This window comes from Adiantum capillus-veneris, chromosome 9 (genome assembly GCF_014529385.1).
Source record: "Adiantum capillus-veneris isolate H3 chromosome 9, ASM1452938v2, whole genome shotgun sequence".
NCBI lineage: Eukaryota > Viridiplantae > Streptophyta > Polypodiopsida > Polypodiales > Pteridaceae > Adiantum > Adiantum capillus-veneris.
This window is the reverse complement of record NC_140939.1, coordinates 117954701-117981924: the sequence shown is the minus strand read 5'-3', so window position 1 is coordinate 117981924 and position 27224 is coordinate 117954701. Positions and strand designations below refer to the sequence as shown.

The following is a 27224-nucleotide window of genomic DNA, read 5'->3' as shown; positions in this document are numbered from 1 at the left end:
CTCACTTCTATAGCACTAACCAAACTTTTGGACATTCCATAAGAGAAATTGCCAAACTGACAATCTGTACAACTCTAACATTCATGTAACAGGTATTTCATTTGAGCTCACTTTAAATACCATGTACATCATTTGTTTCAAAAGCCATTGTCACACTGACAATCCATGTAGCTCTGAAACTCAAGGGGTCAAAGTAGGTTGCAAATCGAAGGCTTCAAGGTAGAGTGAAAACACATTTGGTGACTCTGCAAGTTCACCTTCTTCCATCCACTTAGCATCCATTGGTGGATAGTTTCTGAACTTCACCAAGTAACGCCTAGCAACCTTGCCTTTCACTTTCCTTTCTTTGTGTGCCAAAATCTGTTCCGGAACCAAGATCTCGTCAAGTTCCTCGACTTCCGGGTGATCTTCAATTGGCATATCTTCTGGCACATCACCCACATAGGGTCTGAGAAGACTCGCATGAAACGCATTGTGAATCTTCCAACTGTCAGGCAATTTCAGCCTATATGCAACATCACTGATTATGTCGCACACTTGAAAAGGCCCATAGTAACGCATGCTGAGCTTTGGAAACAGTCTTTCCTTGCCCTTCATCTTCTTTAACCTTGCCTTTTCAAAGCGTAAAAGCACCCAATCACCAAGTGAATATACCACTTCACGACGGTGACGATCAGCTGCTTTCTTTTGCTTTGCATGAGTCTTTTCTAAGGCCACTTTGACCTTCTTGTACATTTCATCCATGTCCTGAACATACTTATCTGCTTCAAATATCTTGTCCTTTGTATGCAGTATGGGAGGAACTTTCTTGCCACCTTCAACTATCTCAAAGGGTGCCTTGCCAGTTGATGAATGCACTGTATTATTGTATGCATACTCCACCAATGGCAAATACTGCTCCCACTTTCCTTTATGCTCTGACACATAACACTTCAGCGGATCTAGGACAGTAGAATTTGCCTCTTCTGACTGCCCATCTGTTTGAGGATGAAATGACGAAGAGAATTTGAGCGTTGTGCCCATATTCTCAAACAAGCCTCTCCAGAACAAACTTGTCATGCGAGAATCACGGTCGCTAACAATCGACTGTGGCATGCCATGATACTTGAAAATATTGCTCATAAACAAGCGTGCCATCTGATCTGGCTTTATCTTCTTCCTGACAGGAATAAAATGAGCCTGTTTGCTGAATCTGCAAATAATGGTCCAAATACCATCGTTTCCTGTCTGCGTTCTCGGAAGATCAAAGATAAAATCCATAGCAATACTTTCCCATGGTTTATCTGGAATAGATAGTGGTTGCTGTAGGCCAGTAGAAGAATGTCTCAACCGCTTTAACTGTAGCATCGATACCACGATGCCCTGCATACGGTGGGACATGACTCTCTTCCATAACTTTGCGTCCCAATGGCTTTGTGACACACAATCTGCCATGCATCATCATGAACCCATCTTTGAGAAGATAGTGTTCATGACGTTGTCCATGCATTAGCTGCTCGAAGACCCTTGCAAAATCTTCATTATTTTTATAATGTTCCCTCATATCATCAAGTGCATGATGTTAAGGAATGGACACAGCTAAAATTTGTGGCTTCCTAGACAAGGCATCAGCCACAACGTTCTTCTTGCCTTCCACATGCACAATCTAAAAATGAAACATGGACAAAATATTTGCCCATCGCATATGCTTCTCAGATAACTTTGTCTGTGTCAAGAAGTATCGCAAGGTCTGATGGTCCGTTTGGACAACGAAATCTGCACCTAGCAGGTAGTGTTTCCAACTTAAGAGCGCATGAATCACAGCCAGTAACTCTTTCTCATAGACCTTCATGGTCATCTCTGGCCCTTGCAAAATTCTGCTCTCATAGGCTACTACGTTGCCATCTTGCATTAGAACTGCACCAATGCTACTACCACAAGCGTCACACTGGACCACAAATGACTTCCTAAGATCTGGCAACACAATGACTGGATCTGAAGTCATCTTTTCCTTTAAGAGATTAAAAGTTGAAATCTCTTTCTGTGTCCATCTAAAGGTGACTGCCTTCTTCTAAAAGCAATCTTGTGCACATCCTCTGATCTAATGCGGATCTGATGGTACCCACTCTTTAGATCTATCCTGCTAAACATAGCTGCTCCTTCTAATTTATCCATAATATCATCAATTCTAGGTATAGGGAACCTAATCTTGATGGTATTCTTGTTCAGTGCACGGTAGTCGATGCACATACGCCATGAGCCATCCTTTTTCTGCACCAACAACACTGGAGAACAGAATGGAGATGAATTGGGCTGAATCAGCCCCTTTTCTGACAGCTCCTGTACATGGCCCATTATCTCTTTCTGCTGAGCCGCACTAACCCTGTACGGAGGCTTATTTGGTGGGCTACTGCCTGGCACCAAATCTATCGCATGGTCCTCGGGTCTCTCTGGCGGTAATTGAGACGGTAATGAATCGGAGAAACAGTCACTATATTGTTGTAAAAACATTGACCTTTCTTTATCTAACACAGATAAATTTGATTCATCACAAACTAACACTTCACGTGCAAAAACCAAGTACGCAGAAAGATGCTTTTTCATTACAGAAGTAATAGCAGAAGCTAATATAGTAGGAATAGACTCCCCTTTAAGCTTTACATCCAGAATGTGAGTCTTTCCCCTGCTCTGTACAGTGATCTTTTTGTTGTAGGCATCCATGATTCCCTGTACACGAAACAACCAAGGAATACCTAACAGCACATCACATCCGTCCAGTGGCATGATGTAAAATTCTTCAGCATCTACATAGGACTGGATATGTAGACGCAACTTTCCAATGATGGGTGTCACAGCCTCTGTATGGCCAGGACATGCCAAACCTGCCTCTGCTGTATACCCCATCTCTTCAGGTCTGATTCCCAACTTTGAAGCCAATTCTAGGTAAATGAAGTTGGCTTTGGCACCTAGATCAAAGAAGATAAGCATTGTTTGATCCCTAACCTTTCCCCATGCTCTGCAAAGCTCACTTGCATCTGAATTTGGCTTGTCGCCCACCATATCTGGCACTAGACCAGCCATGGGCTTCTTTCCTTTCCTGTCCTCCTTGTCTTCAAAATCAGCTGGAACATATTTAACATCATGCAAGACAAGCTCATTTGTGCCATCTATGGAGAGATGCACAGTGCCAATACCCTCAATGGAACATGCATGATTGTTTCCAAGGTATACATGGCCACGCTTGCCCGCATCAAAAGTAGAGAAACACTCCTTGATAGGAGTCACATGAAATGAAGCACCGGAATCAACAATCCAAGTCTGGGACAATGCATCATTGACAGTCAATAAAGCATCAATAAGATCACTCTTGGTGATCTGCATGTCCTGTGAATGAACATTTAGAGAGGCATCAAAGTCATAAGCATCATCATCTGACAAAGTGGCACACAAGATGTCCTCTACATCTGACAGCTCCTCAATCACGACACTAGAAGCCACATTGGCCTTCTCTTTGTCCTTTGAGCTATCCTGTGCATCTGCCTTGACTTCCTTCTTCTCTTTCTTTTTGTCTCCACCATTGTTTTTTCTTTCTAACTCAGATTTATAGTACCTGCAATCGGGTTTCTTGTGACCTTTCCTGCCACATTGATAGCAAGTCACATCACCCTTCCCTTTGCTTGCATTTCCCCTTTCTTTACTCTTACTCTTACTCCTCAGTGCATAAGCATTCTTCTTTTCTGTCCTGCCTCTAACCATGTTGGCAGAGCTGCCTCCCTCTCCACTTGCTTTCCTCCTGATTTCTTCATTCAAGATAGAACCCCTAACACCATCAAAGGTCAAATTAGGGTTATTGGACAACGAAACCACCAAAGTTTCCCATGACTCAGGTAAGGTCATAAGCAAGAAGATAACTTTCAGCTTATCATCAAAAGGGGGCAAGCCAGAATCCTGTAACTACGACAAAGTACCTGCGAACAATGACAAGTGCTCTGCCGCGCTCTTGGACTCATCTAGTTGCATGCCAACAAGTTTTCGCATCAAGTGCACCTGGTTGACAGGCGTTGTATTTTCATACATTCCCTTTAACTTCTCCCACACATCAAAAGCAGTCGTGAGACCTTTCACATCAATGACGGTCTCATCTGTCATGGCCATTTTAATGTATGTAACAGCTTTCCTGTTCATGTTAACCCATGCTTCATCTGTCATATTTTCTGGCTTCACCTGTTCAAGTGTCCCTTCGCAATCCTTAAGAAATAGGATTCCCCGAATCCTGTCTTTCCAAAGATCAAAACCTGTACCATCAAACCTCCTAATCTCGAAGAGGTTCTTCACATCCGAAGAAGATGAGGCCATAGTTGCACGAAATAAGAGGGATAATACGCTGTTTTTTTGGGCAAAATGCGCAAAAATCAGAGTATAGCCTCACAGAGATGTGCACTACAGCTCCAAATGGTCACAGGAGCAATTTGGGGCAAAATAGGACGATTTGGACACAAAATTCAATTTCTGAAATTTATGCTCAGGAAATTTCAGTGAGCGAATTTGTGCTTGAAAACAACGAGTTTAGTTGTTTTTAGCCTCAGAAGACATACATAAGGCTAATACACAGCCTTTAGAAGCATGTAAGCGCAAAAGCGCCAATTTGTAGCATCAAAATTGCATGAAATTGAGCCACAAATGGTCATACATCGACAAAATTTGTCAAATGTGCGTAGATTGCATCAATTTGCACTTTTCCCAATGTAATCGCACCATAAAAACACTTACAAAAACCTGCGTAAAACTGAAATTTGCTTAAAACACCTGTTTTAGGGCTTGTTTTTCGGCAATTTTCAGGGTTTTCGGGTAGCGGGGACTTAACAAAAGTATTCCCACACCTTAATACATCATTTCCAAAACCTATATTTTCACTGTCATAACTTGTAATTTCCTGTTTTTGACCTAATTTCAACCTATTTTAGGTCAATTTGGGTAGCCGAGAGCTCTCTTGTGTCCGGGACGAGTCCTTTGGCGACGAAATTGCAAAATCTCGCGATAAAGTTGACCTTCTTGGCTGAAATTCAGTGTTTGCAGGTTTGGGGGCAAACCCTAATCGGGCTCTGATACCAGTTGATGAGCGCGCGGCACTGTGTGCAAGTGAAAGAGCACGCGAGAAAGTGCAGTGTGTGTGCAGAGAGGGGAGGCGAAGGGCAACACGAGAGGAAGCGCTAGCAGAAGAAGAGAGAGAGAGAGAGAGAGAGAGAGAGAGAGAGAGAGAGAGCTCACGTTTTTGGGGAAAACTCAATAAGTGAATTTTGGGTTTTCCCACTTTTATTATAAGTGACCTTTAAAAAATGTGTCCAGGTTCAATATGAACCTGGACAAAGTATAAAAATGTACAAAAAGGGGTTATTTAGGCCTTTAACCCAACAGCTACTGACTTTTATCGTGACCTGTTGTCAGCAGAGCCTCAGTCAGAGCATCATGTCGTGTCGTCTCTCTCAATTCTGTTCAGTTCTTCCAGTTTCTCTCGCGCGTGTTGCATTAGATCTTTGGCTAGGGTGTCGAAGTCTATTACAACGGTAATAGAGCTCAGAACGATTCTCCTTCTACAGAGGATTCGATCTCTTCTGCAGCACACATGGATTCTCGCGGAGAATCCAACAGAGACCACCCCTACGACTATTGGTCGTCGGGGAGATGAAGAAACGTTGAAACCCAGCGTGGAAACTGAAGAAACCAATGGAAATTTGGGTGATCTCGACAAACAGAGTACAAATGTCAACTGCAGGTTGACACATGTGTGAAGCAATTGAGCAAGTACTCCAAAGATCTGAAATATGAGAATCACTTGCAGAATTACCCGATTGATGAGATTCACTAGAGATGACGAGGCCGTTGATTCTCCTCTCAAGACGATAAGGAGGTTGAAAGAAAAGTAAGTGCAAAAACGCAAAAAACTATACTCGCAGAAAGAGTTTGACAAAGCTCGTGAAAAGAAGATGAACTAGTTAAGGAAAGGCTTAAAGCACTCTTGGAAGAAGAGGAAATCTACAAATTTCCTCGGTTATTTGGGTCGGAAGTCGACTTTCGAGGTGGTAACCATATCCAAGAAGTGTGTTTGTTTTGAGGATAACCCCGATTTTTCTTTGTTTCCAGAGAGTTTCAATAGTTCCTCGTCCTCTAGTTCCAAACTAGGCAGAAGAAGCAGAGAAAAGCCAGAAAAGCAGATTCTTGAAAAAGTCTAGAGGCAAGGTAGGCCATCTAGCAATTTAAAGGAGAGCTCGTTCTCTTCTAGCAGAGAACAAATGGACAGAAGACCAAGGAGCTCAAGAATGAGGGTCAAGTAATCAAGTTTGACACGTTTTCAAGCTACGAGGACACCCATCGAGCCCTTGAGTTTAAACTTTATACAGTAGTTTGATGTCGCCTTCTTGAGAGGTCGGTTCTCGGAACGCTTCCGAGGTGCGAAGGGCGGCATCTACTTGAAAGGAAATGCATAGACATGGTGGTCTACTTTGTTTTTACGCAGAGAAGCACCTACAAGTGGGGAAAACACTCCAAGCCGAAGATCTATAGCAACACACGTGAGACAACTGAAGTAAACTTGGAGAGAGAGAGAGAGAGAGAGAGAGAGAGAGAGAGAGAGAGAGAGAGAGAGAGAGAGAGAGAGAGAGAACACGAAGCGGCGAAGTTCCGTGTTTAGACGCACTAGCCACAAAGACTGGCGCCCCTTCCAGTATTTCTTTACTATTGCGAGTACAATGTCCGAGGGCCTCTCTCTTGGGAGCTTTTTTGCACTACTCCCAAGCTAATCTGCCAACAGATGAGGCCCAGGCACTACCCCTGGTAAAAAGCATACAAGTGAGAAGCCCCGCTCCAAAAGTTGTGTTCCCCAAAAGCTCGTGCCCATGTTCCCTTGAGGGTATTGGCACTGTGCATCTCTCCATAGATGGCACAAATGAGCTTGTCTTGCATGATGTTAGATATGTGTCGGGAATCAAGAAGAGTCTGCTTTCTGTTGGTCAGATGGATATGTATGGTTACAGCATCTTGTTTGAGAGAGGATCGTGGAAAATGACTAAAGGCTCAAGGCTGATTGTAAAGGGCACAAAGAAAGGGACACTTTACTCCATGCATGGAAAGGCCATGTTGGCCAAGTTTATTGCATTGGCTGAAATTAACTCTCACATGGAGTTGTGGCACAAGAGACTTGGCCATATGAGCCAAAAGGGTCTTTCTAAGCTTTGTACTTAGAACAAGCTTGATGCTAAAGGCACAAAGCTTGACTTTTGTAATGAATGTCAATATGGCAAGCAAGTAAAGCGTTCTTATTACTATGGTGTCTCTCGTAAATCTTGTGTGCTTGATCTTGTACATTCTGATGTATGTAGCATGCCTACTAACTCTATGGGATGTGCATGCTATTTTGTCTCCTTTATTGATGATCATTCTAGGAATATTTGGGTTTATTTGCTTAAATCTAAGGATGAAGCCTTTGCTGCGTTTAAGAAATTTCATCCATTTGTGACCACCCAAACAAGTAAAAAGCTAAAATGCCTGCGTATGGACAATGATGGGGAGTTCACAGTGCTGAATTTAACAAATTTTGTGAAAATTTGGGCATAAGAGAGAGCTTACTGTGCCATACAGCCCCTCTTCTAATGGTGTGGCTGAAAGATTCAATAGGACACTTTTTAAGAGGGTGAGATGCATGCCGTCTACAGCTAATCTCTCTCATGGATTTTGGGGAGAAGCTTTGAAAACTGTAGTGCATATATGCAATCGATCCCCTCACATGTCTTTGAAAGGTGACATCCCTGAAGAGGTTTGGTCTGGCAAGCCTGCTTCATATGATCACTTACGCATTTTTGGTTGCGAGGCTTTTGTGCATGTTAGACCTGAGTTGAGGTGTAAACTAGATGCCAAGTCCATTAAAGGCCTTTTTCATGGGATATGGTGAAGAAGGCGAAATGGGATACAGGATTTGGTTACCTCAGCTCAAAAGGTAGTACGCAGCCAGGATGTTGTTTTTAATGAGGCAAGGCTGCTTCAAAACAATTGTGCCTCAAAGCATGACCATAAAAAGGTCAATGTCACAAGACGGGCACCACGTGCCAATAGAAAAGAGCAGATTGAACAGACTTTAAGCACTTCAAATAACAACTGAAGAGAGAGAGAGAGAGAGAGAGACAACACGCGACACGGAGTGGCGGAATTCCACCCCAGAGAGTATTGGCCCCAAACCTTGGCGCCCCTTTCGGTATTTTTTTATATTGTATCAACACAGTACAAGTCGGGACTCGAGACTCTGCACCTTCTCTAGCAAGCATGCCAGAGAATGAGCCCTAGCCTCATATTTAAAGGCCCTTGGCCTAAACAGCAGTTTACATGAAAAGCTTTCAAACTCAAAATCTTCTGGTCCAAAAAGCAATGCCAAAAGTTGCCATCGTAAATCATGGAAACCTCCTTGCTGCCTTAGGGTTAGGGTTTCTGTAGTTTTAGGGTTTTTGGCAACAAAATTATGGTTTGCAAGTTTTAGGGTTAGGGTTTTCAAAATTAGTGTTGGCAGGTTTTAGGGTTAGGGTTTCCAGAATTAGGGTTTATAGGTTTTAGGGTTAGGATTTCAGAAATTAGGGTTTCAGCACTTCGGGCTTCCGGCAAAAATTAGGGTTAAGGTTTTTGCTCTCGGGCAGCCATGTCATCACTTTGTGATAGTTTAGGCCCCTCGGTCACATCTGTAAGTTGGCTCCAAGGCTTTGACACGTCAACAGTTTGTTACATCTCCCCTTCTTTAGGCTTTGACACGTCAACAGTTTGTTACATCTCCCCTTCTTGAAAGAGAGTAATCGTCCGCGATTATAGCATATCTGCAAAACAACTCAAGTTAGCTCAAAAAAAAAATTCCGAGGGACATTTTGAGGGACAATCAGTTTGCTCTTTTTATTAAGGAGTTAGCTTCTCCTTTGTGCTCTATTGATCAAGGAGTTAGCTTCTCCTATCGGCTGTTTTGATCAAGGAGTTAGCTTCTCCTTTCTTCCCGATCGGAACTCTTGATATTCCGGCATAGTAAAAGTAGCCATCACACCCATACCGTACTGATCTTCCACGGGTGTCTTGATTCACTAAAATTACATACCCAAGCAATCTCATCCAATTAGGAATATTTAGTGGTTGGCACATTACAATGCAACACAAATGCTTACATATGCATGTTACAAGACATAGAAACATAAAGCCGCCAATGAACACTCCTCCCGCATAACCGAACAAGGTCCGGGCCGGGAGATATTCAACGACTCCCTCATCACTCCTCCCGCATAACCTTAAAAGGTCCGGGCCAGGAGATATAGAGGCCTTTTACAACCAAATGTCCCCCAGACCGCAGCCTGCGTCGTTTGGAGGTGCTGAGAGTAACCACTGCTCAGACTTCTTAATACTCCTCCCACATAACCATCCAGGTCCGGGCCGGGAGTCACAACAACAATTACTTTACAAGCATACAACCAAACGCTCCCCAAGCATCGGCCTGCATCGTTCGGAGGTTTTCAAACATACAACGAAACGCTCCCCAGGCATCGGCCTGCGTCGTTCCGAGGTTCAAACAATACCAAAACAGTATTTCTCACTTCTCCACCCGGGAGTAAAATCACCAATCATTGAAACCAGTATCAAACCAGAGTCAAACAATTCAAATCGGCACCAAAACAGGTTCAAAACACATACCATCCATTTCAACAAATTCCAAACAAGATCAAACAAAACTAAAACTTAAAAAGCAATCTCGACATTAGTGGAGCTCGAAAAGTCGACTGACTTTCCATCTTGAAACCTGCACCAAAAATTAGGGTTAGGTTCCTTCCATGATGTCATAGCCAAGCACGGCATGGTCCATCAGCTCTTGGACAGACAGTGTTTCTTTGGCGGCGATGGTAGTCCCAAGAGATAGCAATCACACTAAACCTCCAAGGTCATCTGCTCGTGAAGAGACATCTACTGGGAGATGTCGAGAAACTTCAAGTTATAATCTGCTATGGTTTCTGCGGCAAGCATTTCAGGATACCCCACTCTGCCAGAAGTTGCACTCCGAAGAAAGATGTCAGAAACCATATAACTTCGGGCAAAATTTTCTTGAAAGCTTGCCAAGTACTTGGAGTATGCTGCTTGGTAGCTGTAGACATCAACATTTGCATGGCACTGCTTCTGAGAAAAACAGTGACTTGAAACAAATCTGGATCCTTCTCTTGCAAGGGATCTTAATTGGCTTATGCCCTGTAAGAGATGAGCGGTGAAGACGGGAGCGCGCCCGATGAGCGATGAAGTAAGGGTGGGAGTGGCTGATACCTCAAATATAATTCAATTCCAATAGCTGTCTGCTCTTTTGTAGGACCGGTATGCTTTCAGAAAAGCACACGCGTGATGCTCTGATACCACTGTCACAAGACGGGCACCACGTGCCAATAAAAAAGAGCAGATTGAATAGACTTTAAGCACTTCAAATAACAACTGAACTGAGAGAGAGAGAAAGAGAGAGAGAGAGAGACAACACACGACACGGAGTGGCGGAATTCCACCCCAGAGAGTATTGGCCCCAAACCTTGGCGCCCCTTTCGGTATTTCTTTATATTGCATCAACACAGTACAAGTCGGGACTCGAGACTCTGCACCTTCTCTAGGAAGCATGCCAGAGAATGGGCCCTAGCCTCATATTTAAAGGCCCTTGGCCTAAAAAGCAGTTTATATGAAAAGCTCTCAAACTCAAAAGCTTCTGGTCCAAAAAGCAATGCCAAAAGTGGCCATCGTAAATCACGGAAACCTCCTTGCTGCCCTTAGGGTTAGGGTTTTTTCAGTTTTAGGGTTTGCAGGTTTTTGGGTTGTGGTTTTCAAAATTAGGGTTTGCAGGTTTTAGGGTCAGGGTTTCCAGAATTAGGGTTTACAGGTTTTAGGGTTAGGATTTCCAGAATTAGGGTTTCAGTAGTTCGGGTTTTTGGCAAAAAGTAGGGTTAGGGTTTCTGCTCTCGGGCAGCCACGTCATCACTTTGTGACAGTTTAGGCCCCTCGGTCACATCTGTAAGTTGGCTCCATTCTTTAGGCTTTGACACGTCAACAGTTTGTTACAGTCAAATTTCAGCATGACCAGCCACCTGGTGGGCCTATTCTTGACCCTCAGGATGCACCACATATGGCTGAAAGTGTAGATGATCCAGTGGTGTTTGAGCCACATGATGTTGGGTAGAAAATTTAGGCTCCTGAAGGGCATTTGCAGCCACGAAACAATGCTGAAAATGATGAACAGCAGCCCATTGTTGATGATTTTATCATGCCACCTGATGTAAACCCATTGCCGGATAATGTGGATCATTGGGTGAGGCGGTCTACTCGTCAAAGACGGCCTGTGAGCAGATATGTTCCCTCTTTGCATTACATTATGTTGACAGATGAGGGAGAGCCTCTTACGTATAAAGAGGCAAAGACATGTGAGCACAGCGACAAGTGGCAGCTTTCTATGCAGGAAGAGATTAAAGCTTTGCACGCTAATCATACTTGGGATTTGATGGAATTGCCCAAAGGAAGGAAGGCTATTCCTAACAAATGGGTATATAAAATCAAGACTGTTGATGCAAAACCCAAGTATAAGGCAAGGCTAGTTGCAAAGGGATATGTTCAAACCAAGGGCATAGACTTTCAGGAAGTGTTCTCTCCTGTTGTGAAGATGACCACTTTGCGTGTATTGTTTGCCATAGTTGCTGCTCTTGATTTGAAAATGGACCAAATGGATGTACATACCGCTTTCTTGCATGGTGATGTGGAAGAAGAGCTTTACATGAAGCAACCCGAGGGTTTTGTTATTCCTGGCAAGGAAGATTTGGTATGTATGCTCAATAGAAGCTTGTATGGGCTGAAACAATCATGTAGACAGTGGTACAAGAAGTTTGATCGCTTCATGCTTAAACATGGTTACAAAAGAAGCCATGCAGACCATTGTTTGTATACCAAACGTGATGAGGATGGCAGCCCTATCATTCTTGTGCTCTATGTAGACGATATGTTGATAGCTGCAAAGAAAAGAAGCATTGTTGATGCTCTTAAAGGGCAGCTGAAATCGCGTTTTCAATGAAAGACCTTGGGGCAACTAAACATATACTTGGAGTGCGTGTTACACGGCAAAGAGACAAGCGCCTATTGTATTTGTCGCAAGAAAAGTACATTGGAAAGGTGCTGGACAGATTTAACATGGCTGAAGCAAAGCCTCTTGGTGTGCCATTATAGCCATATGTTAAAATTTCCAAGGATGATTGTCCCAAGTCAAAGGAAGAAGCCAATGACATGCAAAGTGTGCCTTATGCTTCAGCTTGTGGTTCACTTATGTATGCTATGGTTGCTACCTGGCCTGACATAGCCCATGCAGTGGGAGTTGTGAGCCGGTTTATGGCTAATCCAGGCAAGTTGCATTGGGATGCCATGAAGTCCATTATGAGGTACTTGAAAGGGACTAAAAACAAATGCCTCTGCTATGGTAAAGGACCATTGGAGTTAAAGGGATTTTGTGACTCTGATATGGCTGGTGATGTGGATACACGGAAATCCACAAGTGGCTATGTGTTTACTCTTGCGGGAGGGGATGTATCATGGTGTTCTAGAATGCAAACGATTGTTGCATTGTCTACAACAGAGGCTGAATATATTTCAGCCACTGAGGCTTCTAAAGAAGTCATTTGGTTGTCACGTCTATGCAGTGAGTTTGGTTTGCCTGCCAAGGAACCTATGCTTGGTTGTGATAGCCAGAGTGCCATATGTCTGGCAAAGAATGCCAGACATGTTTCATGCACGCACAAAGCATATTGATGTGCGGTATCACTTCATACGAGAAGTGCGTGAGGATGGCCTTATTACATTGGTTAAGGTCCATACATCACAAAATCCAACAGATGCTCTCACTAAGTGCTTATCCAAAGCACAACATCATCTATGCATAGAGATGGTGGGAGTCACGTAGCTTAAAGGCACCATTTATGCCTTTAAGTAGGAGGTTGTTCGGTTAAAGGCCCAAATGGCCCCCTTTGTGTATAGTTTTAAAGGTTATTAACCTTTGGCGAAGTTCACAATGAACTTGGTCACTAACTTTAAATTGGTCCTATACATTTTAATAAAGGGAATATGAGTTAATTTTAACTCACTCACTTATTCCCCTATCTATCGAGTAGCGCTCCCTCTCTCTCCCTCTTCGTTCTGCTAGCGCTCTCCTCTTTGTTTGCACTCGCCCTTCTCCAAGGTGCACAGCTTGCACATTTCCTCATGCTCTTTCACTTGCACACACCGCTTCCCACTCAGGATAGGGTCAGGTTCTTAACCTAACCCCATTTGGGCCTCTCAGCCAGAATCTGCAAGTTAGGACATGCCTCATCACAAATTTGTGACAGTCCACCTGGCACTTATAGCCTATGTAGCCGTGATAATGAGAAGAACTGATTTTGACGATCTGATTTGATATTGACAAGTCATGACGTTGTGTAATAAATTGTTGACGTGTCAAAGCCCTAGAGAATGGAGCCAACTTGCAGATGCTGGCCGAAGGGCCTAAACCCTAAGAAGAACAAGTAGCAGAAGAAGAAGTCCTACCAACTTATGGGGACCCCGTCCGATGGGGTCCAAAGTGACATAAAGGATTAAAATAAAGCAGGACCCGCACACACACAAACTGATCACGTGGAAAATTTCCGAAAATTGCACTGACATGATGACCTTGCAGGCTGTACAGATTTCCGCGTTTTGCGTTGACTACTGTACGGATTTCCGTGATTTACTCTGGCAGCTTTTTGGCTTTGCTTTTGAACCAGATGCTTTTGAGTTTGAAGGCTTTTCACTGTAATTGCTTTTTAGGCCAAGGGCCTTTAAATATGAGGTTAGGGCTCATTCTCTGGCATGCTTCCTGGAGAAGGTGCAAAGTCTGGAGTACCGGTTTGTACTGTGTTGATGCAATAATATGAAGAAATACCGAAAGGGGCGCCAAGGTTTGGGGCCAATACTCACTGGGGTGGAATTCCGCCACTCCGTGTCGCGTGTTGTCTCTCTCTCTCTCTGTTCAATTGTTAATGAAGTGCTAAAAGTCTGTTCAGTTTGTTCTTTTCTATTGGCACGTGGTGCCCGTCTTGTGACACGTTGCCACCTGACATAGTAGTACTGACAGCACCTATGTGTGTGTTGGATATGAACACAACGCTCTCACAAAGTGTTTCTCATAAGGCATATGTACACAGCCAAAAGCACCAGTATGTGGCCAGTAAAGCATAGCAAAAGCTGGCCTTTTTTTGGACTTTATACTTTTACGTAACTTGAACCCTCAACCGTTGGGGACGCCTAGCTTTTGATGAAGCGTATCTACAAAAAAAAAAAAAACTGATCCAAAGAGAAAAGCTCTATAAAAATCTGGTATACTCTCAGAGAGAGGAAAATCGAAACAAGCACTCTTTAAAGAACTCACCACAAAGAAAGAAGGATCTTGGAGAATGTGCATTGACTACAGGGCTCTCGATAAAATCTGTCACAAACTGTTGACGTGTCAAGCCAATGAAGAACAGAGCCAACCTAAGATGGGGTCCCGTAAGTTGGTGAAACCTTCTTTTGCTGCTGCTACTTCCTAGGGACCTAAAGCCTATAAAATAAAGCAGGACCCAACACACACAAAAGACTAGCGTAATAATTGATTACGTGGCACTGTTGTACGAACGACCCGGTTTTTACGCTAAATGCTGACGTGGTAGACTGTACGGACGTCCGTGTTTTGCGCTGACAGATGCTGACGTGGCAGCTTACGGATTTTCAGCTTTTTGCATTGCCAGCTTTTTGAACTAGAAGCTTTTCATGTAAACTGCTTTTTATAGGCCAAGGGCCTTTAAATATGAGCCAAGGGCTCATTCTCTGGCATGCTTCTGCGGGAAGGTGCAGAGGATGGAGTATCAGCATTGTACTAAGTTCAAGCAATATAAAGAAATACCGAAAGGGGCGCCAACATTTGGGGCCAGTGCTCTCTCATGGTGGAACTCCGCCACTCCCTGTCTCATGTGTCGTGCACTCTCTATCTCTTTCAGTTCAGCTGTTATTTAAAGTGCTTAAAGTTGTTATGTATGTTCTTTTCCGTTGGCACATGGTGCCCGTCCCCATGACAAAATCACCATCAAGAACAAGACAGGTTACAGGATTCTACTTGTTTTAGTAGAATCAACCTGAAAAGTGGATATCATCAGATCATGATTGCTCCTGGAGATGTATAGGGTGAGTATACGGTTGCCATGTCACTCGTCCCTACTGCCATGTCATTAGTTGTCTTTATGGACTGCCACGTCAATATCTATCCGTTCGGTGTGCACTGCCACATCATCAGTTTGACACAATCAGCAAGACATATTTGCTCACCGTCAAACGAAGTTATATATGCCATCTTTTGATTATCTTGAGTCTTTTGATTATCTTGAGTCTGATGGGTGGACAAAAAGGACGATTCAAATACTAGAAGACATGTTAGGAGCATGTGTGTCCCATCCACAATGTGATTCGGAACGATACCTTGCACAATTGGAGTTTGCCTACTGGAAGCATACTACTAGTAGATTCAGCCAAAGCATGTCACAAGGATGGGCACCATGTCTCAACAGGAAAGAACAAACTGAACAACTTTTAGCACTTCAAATAACAAAGGAACTGAAAGAGATAAGACACAAGACGGGGAGTGCCAGAGTTCAACCCCAAGAGAGCACTTGCCCCAAACGTTGGCGCCCCTTTCGGTATTTCTTTACATTGCTTGAACTCAGTACATCGCCGATACTCCATCCTCTGTACCTCCATGCAGGAGCGTGCCAGAGAATGAGCCCTTGGCTCATATTTAAAGGCCCTTGGCCATTAAAAGCAGTTACATGAAAAGCTTTCAAACTCAAAAGCATCTGGTCCCAGAAACTCGCTTAAAAGCTGCCGGCACAAATTATGAAATCCGTACACCTGCCCCGTCATCAGCATAAAACGTGGAAATTCGTATTGTCTACCACGTGGTACTGCTAGCGTAAAACGGAAGCGTCCGTACAGGTGTTGCCACGTCATCAATCCTCCACGCAATGTGTGTGTGTATGGGCTTTACTTCTAGTGACTTGGGCCCCCATCGGACGGGGTCCCATAAGTTGGTGGGAACTCCTCTTTGAAAATAGGCCACTCGGCAAGACTTTGCTTGTTGGTGAAACTTCTTCTACTTCTTCTGTTGCCGCTTCTAGGGTTTAGGCCTCTCACTCGGGCTGTGCACGTTGGCTCCGTCTTTTCGGCTTGACACGTCAGCAGTTTGTAACAAAGCATGCTCATGTATTGATTTGAGCCTAAATCCCCCCATTGCTCTTGGCTTAGAGAATGTCAAAGAGTGTCAAACTCGCGATTTCCTGTATGATATGCTAGTAGCGCTCAGGTTGGCCAACGAAAGAGTAAGGGCAGCTTGTCATCAACTTGCTCCTTATCATAATCAAAAGAGGTCTCCAAAACTCTTAATGTTGGACAACGGGTTGCAGATACCCAAAAACTCCACAACAATGCGAACAAGAAGGCAATATAAGCTGCTCCTTTCTTAATCACCATAAAGATAGGCTAAATTGCCTATAGAATAACTCTTGACTCAGATGCCAGTGTGCATCCCGTCACATCGGTGACGTGGCAGTAGGCTAATAATCATTGGCATGGATCAGGCTACTGCACCTTAGGCTAATAATCCACACCAACAATCGACACATGAGGTGCTTGCGAGGCCCAAGTTAAAAAAAGCAAATTGCTTTAGTTGCTTTTGATCACCGAGGCCTATAAATAAAAGGCCACGCTCAAGTTGAAGATTGATTACATGACTACGTAGGCTCACCAAACGATTGTGACCAAGAATGCTCATTAATATCAAAAGAAATACCGCAAGGGGTGCCTATTGAGGGGCCAATGCTATTGAGAGCCAAACTCCACCCCTCGGTGGGTTGCCTTTAAGTACAATTTCAAGTCAGTTTGTTGTTTCGATTCAATTGTGGTAATGTTTGCACTGTTTCACTGGCCGGTCAAAGAGCACCAATCAACTTTTTTCTTGAGAAAAGTTCAATCTGGGACTAAAGCATCCATGGAAGCAGCAGCAGCTCCTGTCCAACAAGAAGAGGTGGAGTATGCCAAAGTAGAACAGAAATTGATGAGGATGTAGAGTCAGCTGAGGATGATGAGGATGAAGCCAAGGAACAGTCAGTACCCGGAGTCAACATACTTATGGATCATCTATTAATCTATTCCAAAGAAGAGATTCTGGTTATGCGAAGTACATGTAGGTCAAGCCTCTGAACATTGTCATCCTACAGTGAAAGGAAGTAATCAATCCTTTCAGTTTATGCCAAAGCAAATGTGAAGGCGACCCAAGTCTTCTAGCAAGAAGAAGGCTTGCAACAACAAGAGCAACAGCAACAGCAGATGTAGCAATTTATGCCACCCTACCGGGAAGCCAGGAGTCAGTTTTGGATGCATCCACGAGGATTCGGCCCCTATGGAGCAGGTGGCTAGGGGCCTTATGGAGCTTGAGCCTTGGATGCTTGGCTACATGGAAGGCATGTATGACACGATGCCTCACATGCAGATATATACTTATGGATTCTACCATGGTGGGATCGATGGCATCTATGGAGTGAGGTAATCCAGCGACTTTCGGCACGACCTTTGGCACTAGAAAACACACTTATACAATCAAATGCCTATAATCTGCTTACACCAATGGAGAAAGCTGCAGGATTATAAGGAAGGAGAACAGAATGTCAAGTTCAAACTTTTTCTGGCTTTTATCCACCAATTTGATACTGCTTTCTCTGAGGGTCAACTTTCCTGAAGTATGTATGGAAGTATGCCACCAACTTCACACACTACCTTTGGTAGTGAGAAGAGCGCACTTCTACGACCAAATGCCTACGATCACTACTCCAACGGAGAGTCTAAAGGATTATAAAGGAGGCCAAGTTTGACCCTTTTTCCGAGCCTCAAGGCAAAATAAAAGCACTCGCTTTTATCCGGAGAATCTGAGGATTATAACGGAGGCAGCCAAGTTTGACACTTCCTTCAAGCCTCTAGGCAAAATAAAAGCACTCACTGTTATCCAGCAGTTTGAGACTGCTTTCTTTCTCTGGGGTCTCAAGTTTGAGACTTCATTGAAGCCCTAAGCATCCTTGTTTCTCAGCTTTGCAGTGGCGGTCAACTTTATTATTACATGGACAGGCAGCATGGACATGGGTGGAATTCAAACAGTTGCCTAGATTGCATATATCAGTACTACAGTCTGCAACAAATCAAAGACATCAAATTATTTCTTTTAAAGAATTAAAACCAGAGCTTACAAAGCTTCTTGAAGTTGCTGTCTGACTTGTGGCAGCTGAATCATCTCTGTTATGTTTTGATAGAACTTCGTTAGAAAAAGCAAAACGGCAGAGGTAAAACAGGAATTGCAATAAACTAAGTCATACGTTTGAAAGTGGCAGGATCTCTCATCTCTGCCGGCAAGTACCTGCCATATATCAGATAGCAATACTGTTAAGCATGTAAAAGAAATATATGTCAATTGAGGACGAGGGTTTTCTTTTTCTAAGTTCGACAGTTAGCGATGTCCCTTGATAAGGTGAAATGGAAAAAAGAAACCAAAAGTCTTTGTTCTTCAGATGCAATCCAGCATCGAAAACCTGACCATCGGGAGTCAGAATCTTTAACTCGTGGCACTCAGATGCTGGGAATCTTCACTTTACTCTCAACCAACCCAAATTGTTTGATCTTACTTCCCGCTAAATGCAAAAACACTCACAGACTTTGATTGATAGTGCAAGGCCTGAGTGAACGTACGGAAACACCATTTGTTGAATCTTGGGATCATCCAGCATAGTCTCCAGCATCTCTATACTAATAAAAGACTTCCCTGTACCTCCTGAAAAAGATAAGAAACGCCATTGATACAATTCTTTCAAGGCATCGAGCATACCTAGACATAAATTGCAGTGGAGCAATCAGATAAACAGGTTTATATGTCACAAAAATTATTAGAATACAATTCCTTGTGCCCAGGCATCGACTTTATTGTACAGATTTAGCAAACAGATGTAACATCTCGTCTTCAAGATATGCATTAATTATGTCAAAGAAAACCAGAAACTTCACCATTTCCAGTTGAACTAGCTTCACTTCCTGAAGTACTTGCACCAGAGAAGCTCGCAGTACCATCTACCACCTTACATATGAAAGGCAGTAATTCTATAAGCAAAATGCACAAGTACAGAAGTTCAAAAAAGAAAACAAACTTTTAATTTTCTTCACAAACCTCTGGCTTACTAACAGAAGGCTTTTGAAAAGCAGCTCTTTGTGAAAACTGCTCCTGAACCTGTGCCTCCTCTTTGTCCAACAAGCCGACGTCAACATCAGTGAACGCTGTATAAATGTCAAAAAGCAAGCAATCATCTATTCGTAAACGATACAAATTGCATGGGTAGACGCAACAGGTCCTATTGACTGCAAACAATCACCTGATTTCCTGATTTTAGAAGGTTTATCTGCTGCTACTTGAACCTCAGACTGTACGGGAGAAATTGATTGTGGCGTGACATCAACAGTTGTTGTAGCAGCGGATGATGCTGGGCCTGAGGGTGAGCTAGAAAAGGTACCAGGTGCCATCCCTGCAAAAGGATTCATACCTGGTCCAGAAAATGGATTACTTCCTGGACCAGTACCAAAAGAGCTGCCACCTTGTCCTGTCTGTTGCATCATAGATTTCAAAGCTTGTTGCATTGCATATCCCTGGCCAAGACAATGAGAAGCTTATGAGCTACCAACTTTTTTCAGGCCGCTGACATTCAGTTCTCGCAGCCACGACGAAACCTTGCCTTCTGCAACATTAAACTTTGGCTAAGACTGGTCCATTACCTGAACTCTCCGAGCTGCCTGCAACAAGCACAAACTCAAAAGTCATTCTTTCTGTTAAACAAAGAAAATTAGATTTTAGGAGCCAAGCAAATTGAGATGGAAAATCTATCACAACCATCAATATGAATCTCCCAGCAACCACAACATAGAACAAAGCAGCCCATAATCTAATGGTAGGTCTTATGCCATAGAACTGCTTGGTTGTCATTATAGAAGAGATACTTGTGTCCACATAATGTTTGATGTCACCCAGGCCGTAGCACATAAACACTCAGATGTCACATGCACCCCAGCTCTATTTGCCATGTGCATGTGCTACACCTACTTCAGATATATAGCCTCCTAAGGTCATAACTTAGGAACTACAAGAAGGTGTAAAACACTTGCACCAAATAAAAGACACGCTATACCTCTACTAGAAATACATTCAAATAGTGACTAATTTGCACCTTATTTGATTTCAAACGAATAACAAAAAGAAGAACAGCAGCAGCAGCTTAAAAATTGAATAAACAAAAGAGAGAAAAAAAATAAACAAAAGAACCTTCTTGAAAGAAATTTATCTATTTTGAACGAAAGCTCAAGCTCAAGTCATTCACACCAAGATACAATCTGCAAAGACTTGATTCCTACCTTCAAGCTCTTATTACAACACACACATAACACGAGTACAAATTCGTAGTTCCAAAAAAATATTTGCTTGGATTAGGAGTATGATAAAAAGGTAAAAACATCTGGATGGCTCCAGCCATTAAGCACAAGTTCTTCAAGAAAATGCCTTAAGTGTGCTTCCTGACCTTCATTCATTTGATTTGGACTGTGTTTAACAGTAATGTTGGCAAACCTTGTGCATAGAAGGGCAATACAGACAACTGACGAGATTTCAAATGAATTTTGATTGCCTTTGTGTGTTGGTCTTACAACATGTTGTGTGAGCATTTTCATCATTGTTGCATGTTGACCATATTTGACTGAATATGGAGTGTATAGTCAACCTATAAAATTGACTGCATTTGTAATGGAAAAACTTGAAGAAAAGGTCAAAAAGCAGTTAAGCACTGTCAGATAGCTTATAGATAACATTGTCCAAACCATCATCGTAACATGTAATCAATTCACTTCACGAAGAGGAAAGAAAGCTGGGATGCTGGGATGCTGATGACGGGGGAGGGGGGAGGGGGAGGAATGGATGCAACAACATCAAAGTAGCCTCTACAATTGCATCTTGCTCAATATAGCCTCGTTATCATTGAGCTCAGTTAAGACATAGCATGAATGTGGTAAGGTGGGACAGATTGAACACGATAATTTTACCACAATTCCATGTCCTCAATGTGGAGAAGGAACCATCCACCCTCAGAGTGTTACCATAAAGACAAGAACAGAAACAAGGGCATCAAGGCAAGGTAAATGTTGCAGGAGGAAGGCTTGTTAGTCCTATTTATGATTGCCTATATATCGGATTAGCTATTGAACACTATGATGTTCCTGTTCGAGGGGAGGAAAATAAACGGAAGATTCTCACATAGATGTATTGTACAAAGAACTATATACCTTCATAAGTTCAGAATAGTCCGAAGTCACAAATTATAAGAGGGAATAAAGGAGTCATAAAACTATAAAAGCAAGGCAACAAGAAAAGAAAAGAAAAACAAAAACAAACAAACAAACAAACCAAATCACTTTGTTTGCTACAAAACAAAACTAGATAAAACAAAACATTATTAACTATGTATTGTACAAAGAACTATGTAAAGAGTCCAACACTTTTGTCTTAAAATTTATAATGTGGGATGACTTGTCGTGTGAGTTGGTCATATTCATGATTGGCTAAAAGTTGGGATAGCTATTATTCCCTTGGTGATCCGTTGTTGAGGATTGTTGGAGATGCTATGGCCTATGCCCTTTGTGGGAACTCGTGGTTCGTGTACAATGTTCGGGAAAAGTGTGTCTCAGCTAAGCCTTGAGTCGTTAGAAATTTGAGGCAGCTGGTTGAGGAGATTGAGAAGGAAAAATTCCCCTTGGATTTTGCAAGCAAATAGTGTAAATATAGCTTAAAAATACAGTATAATTTGCAAAATCTCCACTTAAGGATTTACTCAAAAGGGATTTGTGTGAGTTTGGGAAAAATTATTTTTCCCAAACACTGTTCATGTATCCATGTGTCTCTCCAAGAGTTAACAGCCAAAAGGTATCGCTCTTTGAGCAGTCAAAATCCTTATGCAAGCATGATGCAGCAGCAAATGAGGTCATACCTAGAGTACTCTTCCTTTGCTGTGTGAGTCTAACCTCAAAGTCACAAGGGAACGCCATTCCAACCTTTTCGATGGGAGAATGCATTCTATAAGCCATTCCCATTCCTGATGCAAAATGACACGAAAGACATGTAAGAATATTTGTGGAGCCGATTCCATGTTGAACGCTCGTATGCTTGTCTAGCCCATTAATAAAATTGTTTGAATTCTCTCTACATTAAGCCAATTATACATATAAAGAAAATCTATAAAGGCGTTGATTCAGTTTTGTGGCATTTCCAAATTCCTTGGTAGAGAAGAAATAACAGCACATCGCTGACCAAAAAGAACTGGTATACATTCACACAGGCGGGGGCAATCCATGGCATCACAGACATCTGAAGGAGAGATGGCAGCACAAGACTGCTAACTCTGCGGATACGTACACCGCAATACACCCTTCCATTATGTAATATTTTTAGCTATGACTAAAAATAAATAAAAATGATTTTTTTGCAGACACGCCTCTAATTTATGAATTTATTTGTACCAATTAATAATTTAGCGAGCAGATAAGTTTTCCCGTGCACTATGCCATCTAGAAATTTATCAGAACGGTATCATAACGCACTACATAACACGTCCGAACAAGCACATGAATAAGATGGTGTCCTCAATTTGTTCTACAAATTCACATTTTAATATTTTTTTTGTGGCCGCTCAAGAAAGTGGCCGGCCGAACACGGTATAAATACGTCCAAGCCAGAGCAGGCAGACTCAGGAGCATGGAAACAACAAAGGCAAACATGCTGCAGCATGACCAAAAACCCTCGTTTAAACACTCATACTTTACACCTAAGGTTTACAAACCTTTTAAAGTGAGTAGTCGGGCCAGTTTGAAAGGGCCGAATTATATAACATTATAAAAAAATTAACATGTAGCATGAGATTTTGGGAAAGACCATCATTGCCAATTGTACGAGGTTTCTCTCCCTCAAGGGCGTCATCTGGCACATCAAAATCACACGCTAGGGTATTAGAGAGGTAGCGCTACCAGTTTGCAGTGTTGGCTCAGCAATATACACACTCAGACAGAGTTCTCTCTCAACTCTCAATTCAGCCCTCTATCTCTCTCTCCTACGATTTCACGCTCTAGCTTTCTTGAAGGCCGTACAAAGGCTATGAAGCACGCTCGGAGGTGAAGGGCAGCTGTAGAAGCTTGTGTGCGTCCCTTGGGGCGACAGCCGCACTCAAACAAGCAAGCACTCCATAGCTCTTAACCTGTGACAAATTCTGCAAAACAGCCCCTTCTCCCTTCAAATTCAGCGCCAACTCTTCCTTGCATTGGAAACTGCACCAGAATGTGCCACTTGGCGCATTTCACTTCACGACAGAGTAAGAAAATGTTCCCCTTGTCATTCCGGAGCTAACTCCGGAATGACGCAAACACGTTTTCAGGTCCCAAAATAGCAGTTCCCTAAATTTTAGGAGATGCTGCCATTGTATCTTTCTAGGTCATCCGTCCCTCTTTGTACACTGCGGCCACATCCAGAACTGAAATGTAGCCTCTGTAGCAAAGGATTCCACTTTGGCTAGTCAATGACCCCACTTTGGCTAACCATAGTCTTTGTCCAACCTTAGTGCTCTCTTGCCCTCAGGCCTGGACTCCCTCTGGACAGTTCCACACTAGCTATGCAATGCAGGGCAGTTAGATTTCCCGAGGGGGTGTTTCCAAAAAGTGAAAGTAAATAAATAGTACGAAAAAAATCAACAAAAAGAATAGATAGTAGTCACACGCCGGTGACATACCCCCCTCTTGAAATCTCAAACGTCCTCGTTTGCATCTATGTCGTACATGCTTACAGTCAACACTGATGCATCCAACACCTGTCGACACATGTACGACACATACATGCTCATTGTCAACCCTGGTGTATTCAACACCTCGTCGACACATGTATTGCCTACGTGTGAACCCTGTCCCAATGACATAGTGGTAGCTTCGGACTCTGCCATTGCTTTGAGTCACTAACTTTCCAATGACAAAATGGTAGCCACACATTTTGCCACTGTCTTATAGTACACGTTGGATCCCGTAACACTTTCGAGCATACCCAAACCGACAGTTTAAGAATGCAGTTACACATGTACTCTTTAATAGAAGCAATTACTGTATCCTTGACAAACTGACAAGAAATACTCACTTCTATAGCACTAACCAAACTTTTGGACATTCCATAAGAGAAATTGCCAAACTGACAATCTGTACAACTCTAACATTCATGTAACAGGTATTTCATTTGAGCTCACTTTAAATACCATGTACATCATTTGTTTCAAAAGCCATTGTCACACTGACAATCCATGTAGCTCTGAAACTCAAGGGGTCAAAGTAGGTTGCAAATCGAAGGCTTCAAGGTAGAGTGAAAACACATTTGGTGACTCTGCAAGTTCACCTTCTTCCATCCACTTAGCATCCATTGGTGGATAGTTTCTGAACTTCACCAAGTAACGCCTAGCAACCTTGCCTTTCACTTTCCTTTCTTTGTGTGCCAAAATCTGTTCCGGAACCAAGATCTCGTCAAGTTCCTCGACTTCCGGGTGATCTTCAATTGGCGTATCTTCTGGCACATCACCCACATAGGGTCTGAGAAGACTCGCATGAAACGCATTGTGAATCTTCCAACTGTCAGGCAATTTCAGCCTATATGCAACATCACTGATTATGTCGCACACTTGAAAAGGCCCATAGTAACGCATGCTGAGCTTTGGAAACAGTCTTTCCTTGCCCTTCATCTTCTTTAACCTTGCCTTTTCAAAGCGTAAAAGCACCCAATCACCAAGTGAATATACCACTTCACGACGGTGACGATCAGCTGCTTTCTTTTGCTTTGCATGAGTCTTTTCTAAGGCCACTTTGACCTTCTTGTACATTTCATCCATGTCCTGAACATACTTATCTGCTTCAAATATCTTGTCCTTTGTATGCAGTATGGGAGGAACTTTCTTGCCACCTTCAACTATCTCAAAGGGTGCCTTGCCAGTTGATGAATGCACTGTATTATTGTATGCATACTCCACCAATGGCAAATACTGCTCCCACTTTCCTTTATGCTCTGACACATAACACTTCAGCAGATCTAGGACAGTAGAATTTGCCTCTTCTGACTGCCCATATGTTTGAGGATGAAATGACGAAGAGAATTTGAGCGTTGTGCCCATATTCTCAAACAAGCCTCTCCAGAACAAACTTGTCATGCGAGAATCACGGTCGCTAACAATCGACTGTGGCATGCCATGATACTTGAAAATATTGCTCATAAACAAGCGTGCCATCTGATCTGGCTTTATCTTCTTCCTGACAGGAATAAAATGAGCCTGTTTGCTGAATCTGCAAATAATGGTCCAAATACCATCGTTTCCTGTCTGCGTTCTCGGAAGATCAAAGATAAAATCCATAGCAATACTTTCCCATGGTTTATCTGGAATAGATAGTGGTTGCTGTAGGCCAGTAGAAGAATGTCTCAACCGCTTAACTGTAGCATCGATACCACGATGCCCTGCATACGGTGGGACATGACTCTCTTCCATAACTTTGCGTCCCAATGGCTTTGTGACACACAATCTGCCATGCATCATCATGAACCCATCTTTGAGAAGATAGTGTTCATGACGTTGTCCATGCATTAGCTGCTCGAAGACCCTTGCAAAATCTTCATTATTTTTATACTGTTCCCTCATATCATCAAGTGCATGATGTTAAGGAATGGACACAGCTAAAATTTGTGGCTTCCTAGACAAGGGATCAGCCACAACGTTCTTCTTGCCTTCCACATGCACAATCTAAAAATGAAACATGGACAAAATATTTGCCCATCGCATATGCTTCTCAGATAACTTTGTCTGTGTCAAGAAGTATCGCAAGGTCTGATGGTCCGTTTGGACAACGAAATCTGCACCTAGCAGGTAGTGTTTCCAACTTAAGAGCGCATGAATCACAGCCAGTAACTCTTTCTCATAGACCTTCATGGTCATCTCTGGCCCTTGCAAAATTCTGCTCTCATAGGCTACTACGTTGCCATCTTGCATTAGAACTGCACCAATGCTACTACCACAAGCGTCACACTGGACCACAAATGACTTCCTAAGATCTGGCAACACAATGACTGGATCTGAAGTCATCTTTTCCTTTAAGAGATTAAAAGTTGAAATCTCTTTCTGTGTCCATCTAAAGGTGACTGCCTTCTTTTGAAGAGCATGTATAGGTGAAGCAATCTCAACGAAATTTCGGATAAAACTTCTGTAATAGGAGCATAGTCCCAAGAAGCTTCGGACATCATGCACCGTCTTCAAATTTGGCCATGACTTGATCGCTTCAACTTTTGCAGGATCCATTCTGACACCATCCTTTAAGACAATGTGTCCCGGAAAGTGAATCTCTTCCAGAAAAAATTCACTTTTCTTTGCATTGACGAGCAACCTATGACTGCGTAGCTCTTTGAATACAATGGCCAAGTGATGCCTATGCTCCTCTTCATTCTTTGAGTAGACTATCATGTCATCAAAGAATGTACCAACAAACTGCTGGTGTGGACGGAAAATTCTGTCCATCATCCTACTGAACGTAGCACGAGCATTTGTGAGACCAAAGGGCATCACTAAAAATTCGTAAAGGACAAACGTTGTTCTAAAAGCAATCTTGTGCACATCCTCTGATCTAATGCGGATCTGATGGTACCCACTCTTTAGATCTATCCTGCTAAACATAGCTGCTCCTTCTAATTTATCCATAATATCATCAATTCTAGGTATAGGGAACCTAATCTTGATGGTATTCTTGTTCAGTGCACGGTAGTCGATGCACATACGCCATGAGCCATCCTTTTTCTGCACCAACAACACTGGAGAACAGAATGGAGATGAATTGGGCTGAATCAGCCCCTTTTCTGACAGCTCCTGTACATTGCCCATTATCTCTTTCTGTTGAGCCGCACTAACCCTGTACGGAGGCTTATTTGGTGGGCTACTGCCTGGCACCAAATCTATCGCATGGTCCTCGGGTCTCTCTGGCGGTAATTGAGACGG

General features: G+C 42.8%; 1 protein-coding gene across 3 annotated transcripts in view; it reads right to left on the bottom strand.

Annotated features, from left to right (window-relative positions):
• TIC40 (hydroxyproline-rich glycoprotein family protein) overlaps positions 1-27224 on the bottom strand; it is a 146662-nt gene that overhangs the window by 12594 nt on the left and 106844 nt on the right. For 2 of the 3 annotated variants that reach the window (XM_086520013.1, XM_086520014.1), the window contains exons 5-11: positions 19906-19923; positions 19509-19779; positions 19307-19413; positions 19147-19216; positions 18835-18916; positions 18465-18505; positions 18339-18384 (exon numbers count right to left, since the gene is read on the bottom strand). In XM_086520013.1, the coding sequence (XP_086376139.1) occupies positions 18339-18384; positions 18465-18505; positions 18835-18916; positions 19147-19216; positions 19307-19413; positions 19509-19779; positions 19906-19923 (635 nt within the window). The remainder of the gene's footprint in view (positions 1-18338; positions 18385-18464; positions 18506-18834; positions 18917-19146; positions 19217-19306; positions 19414-19508; positions 19780-19905; positions 19924-27224) is intronic. The other variant, XM_086520015.1, reaches the window with a different exon arrangement.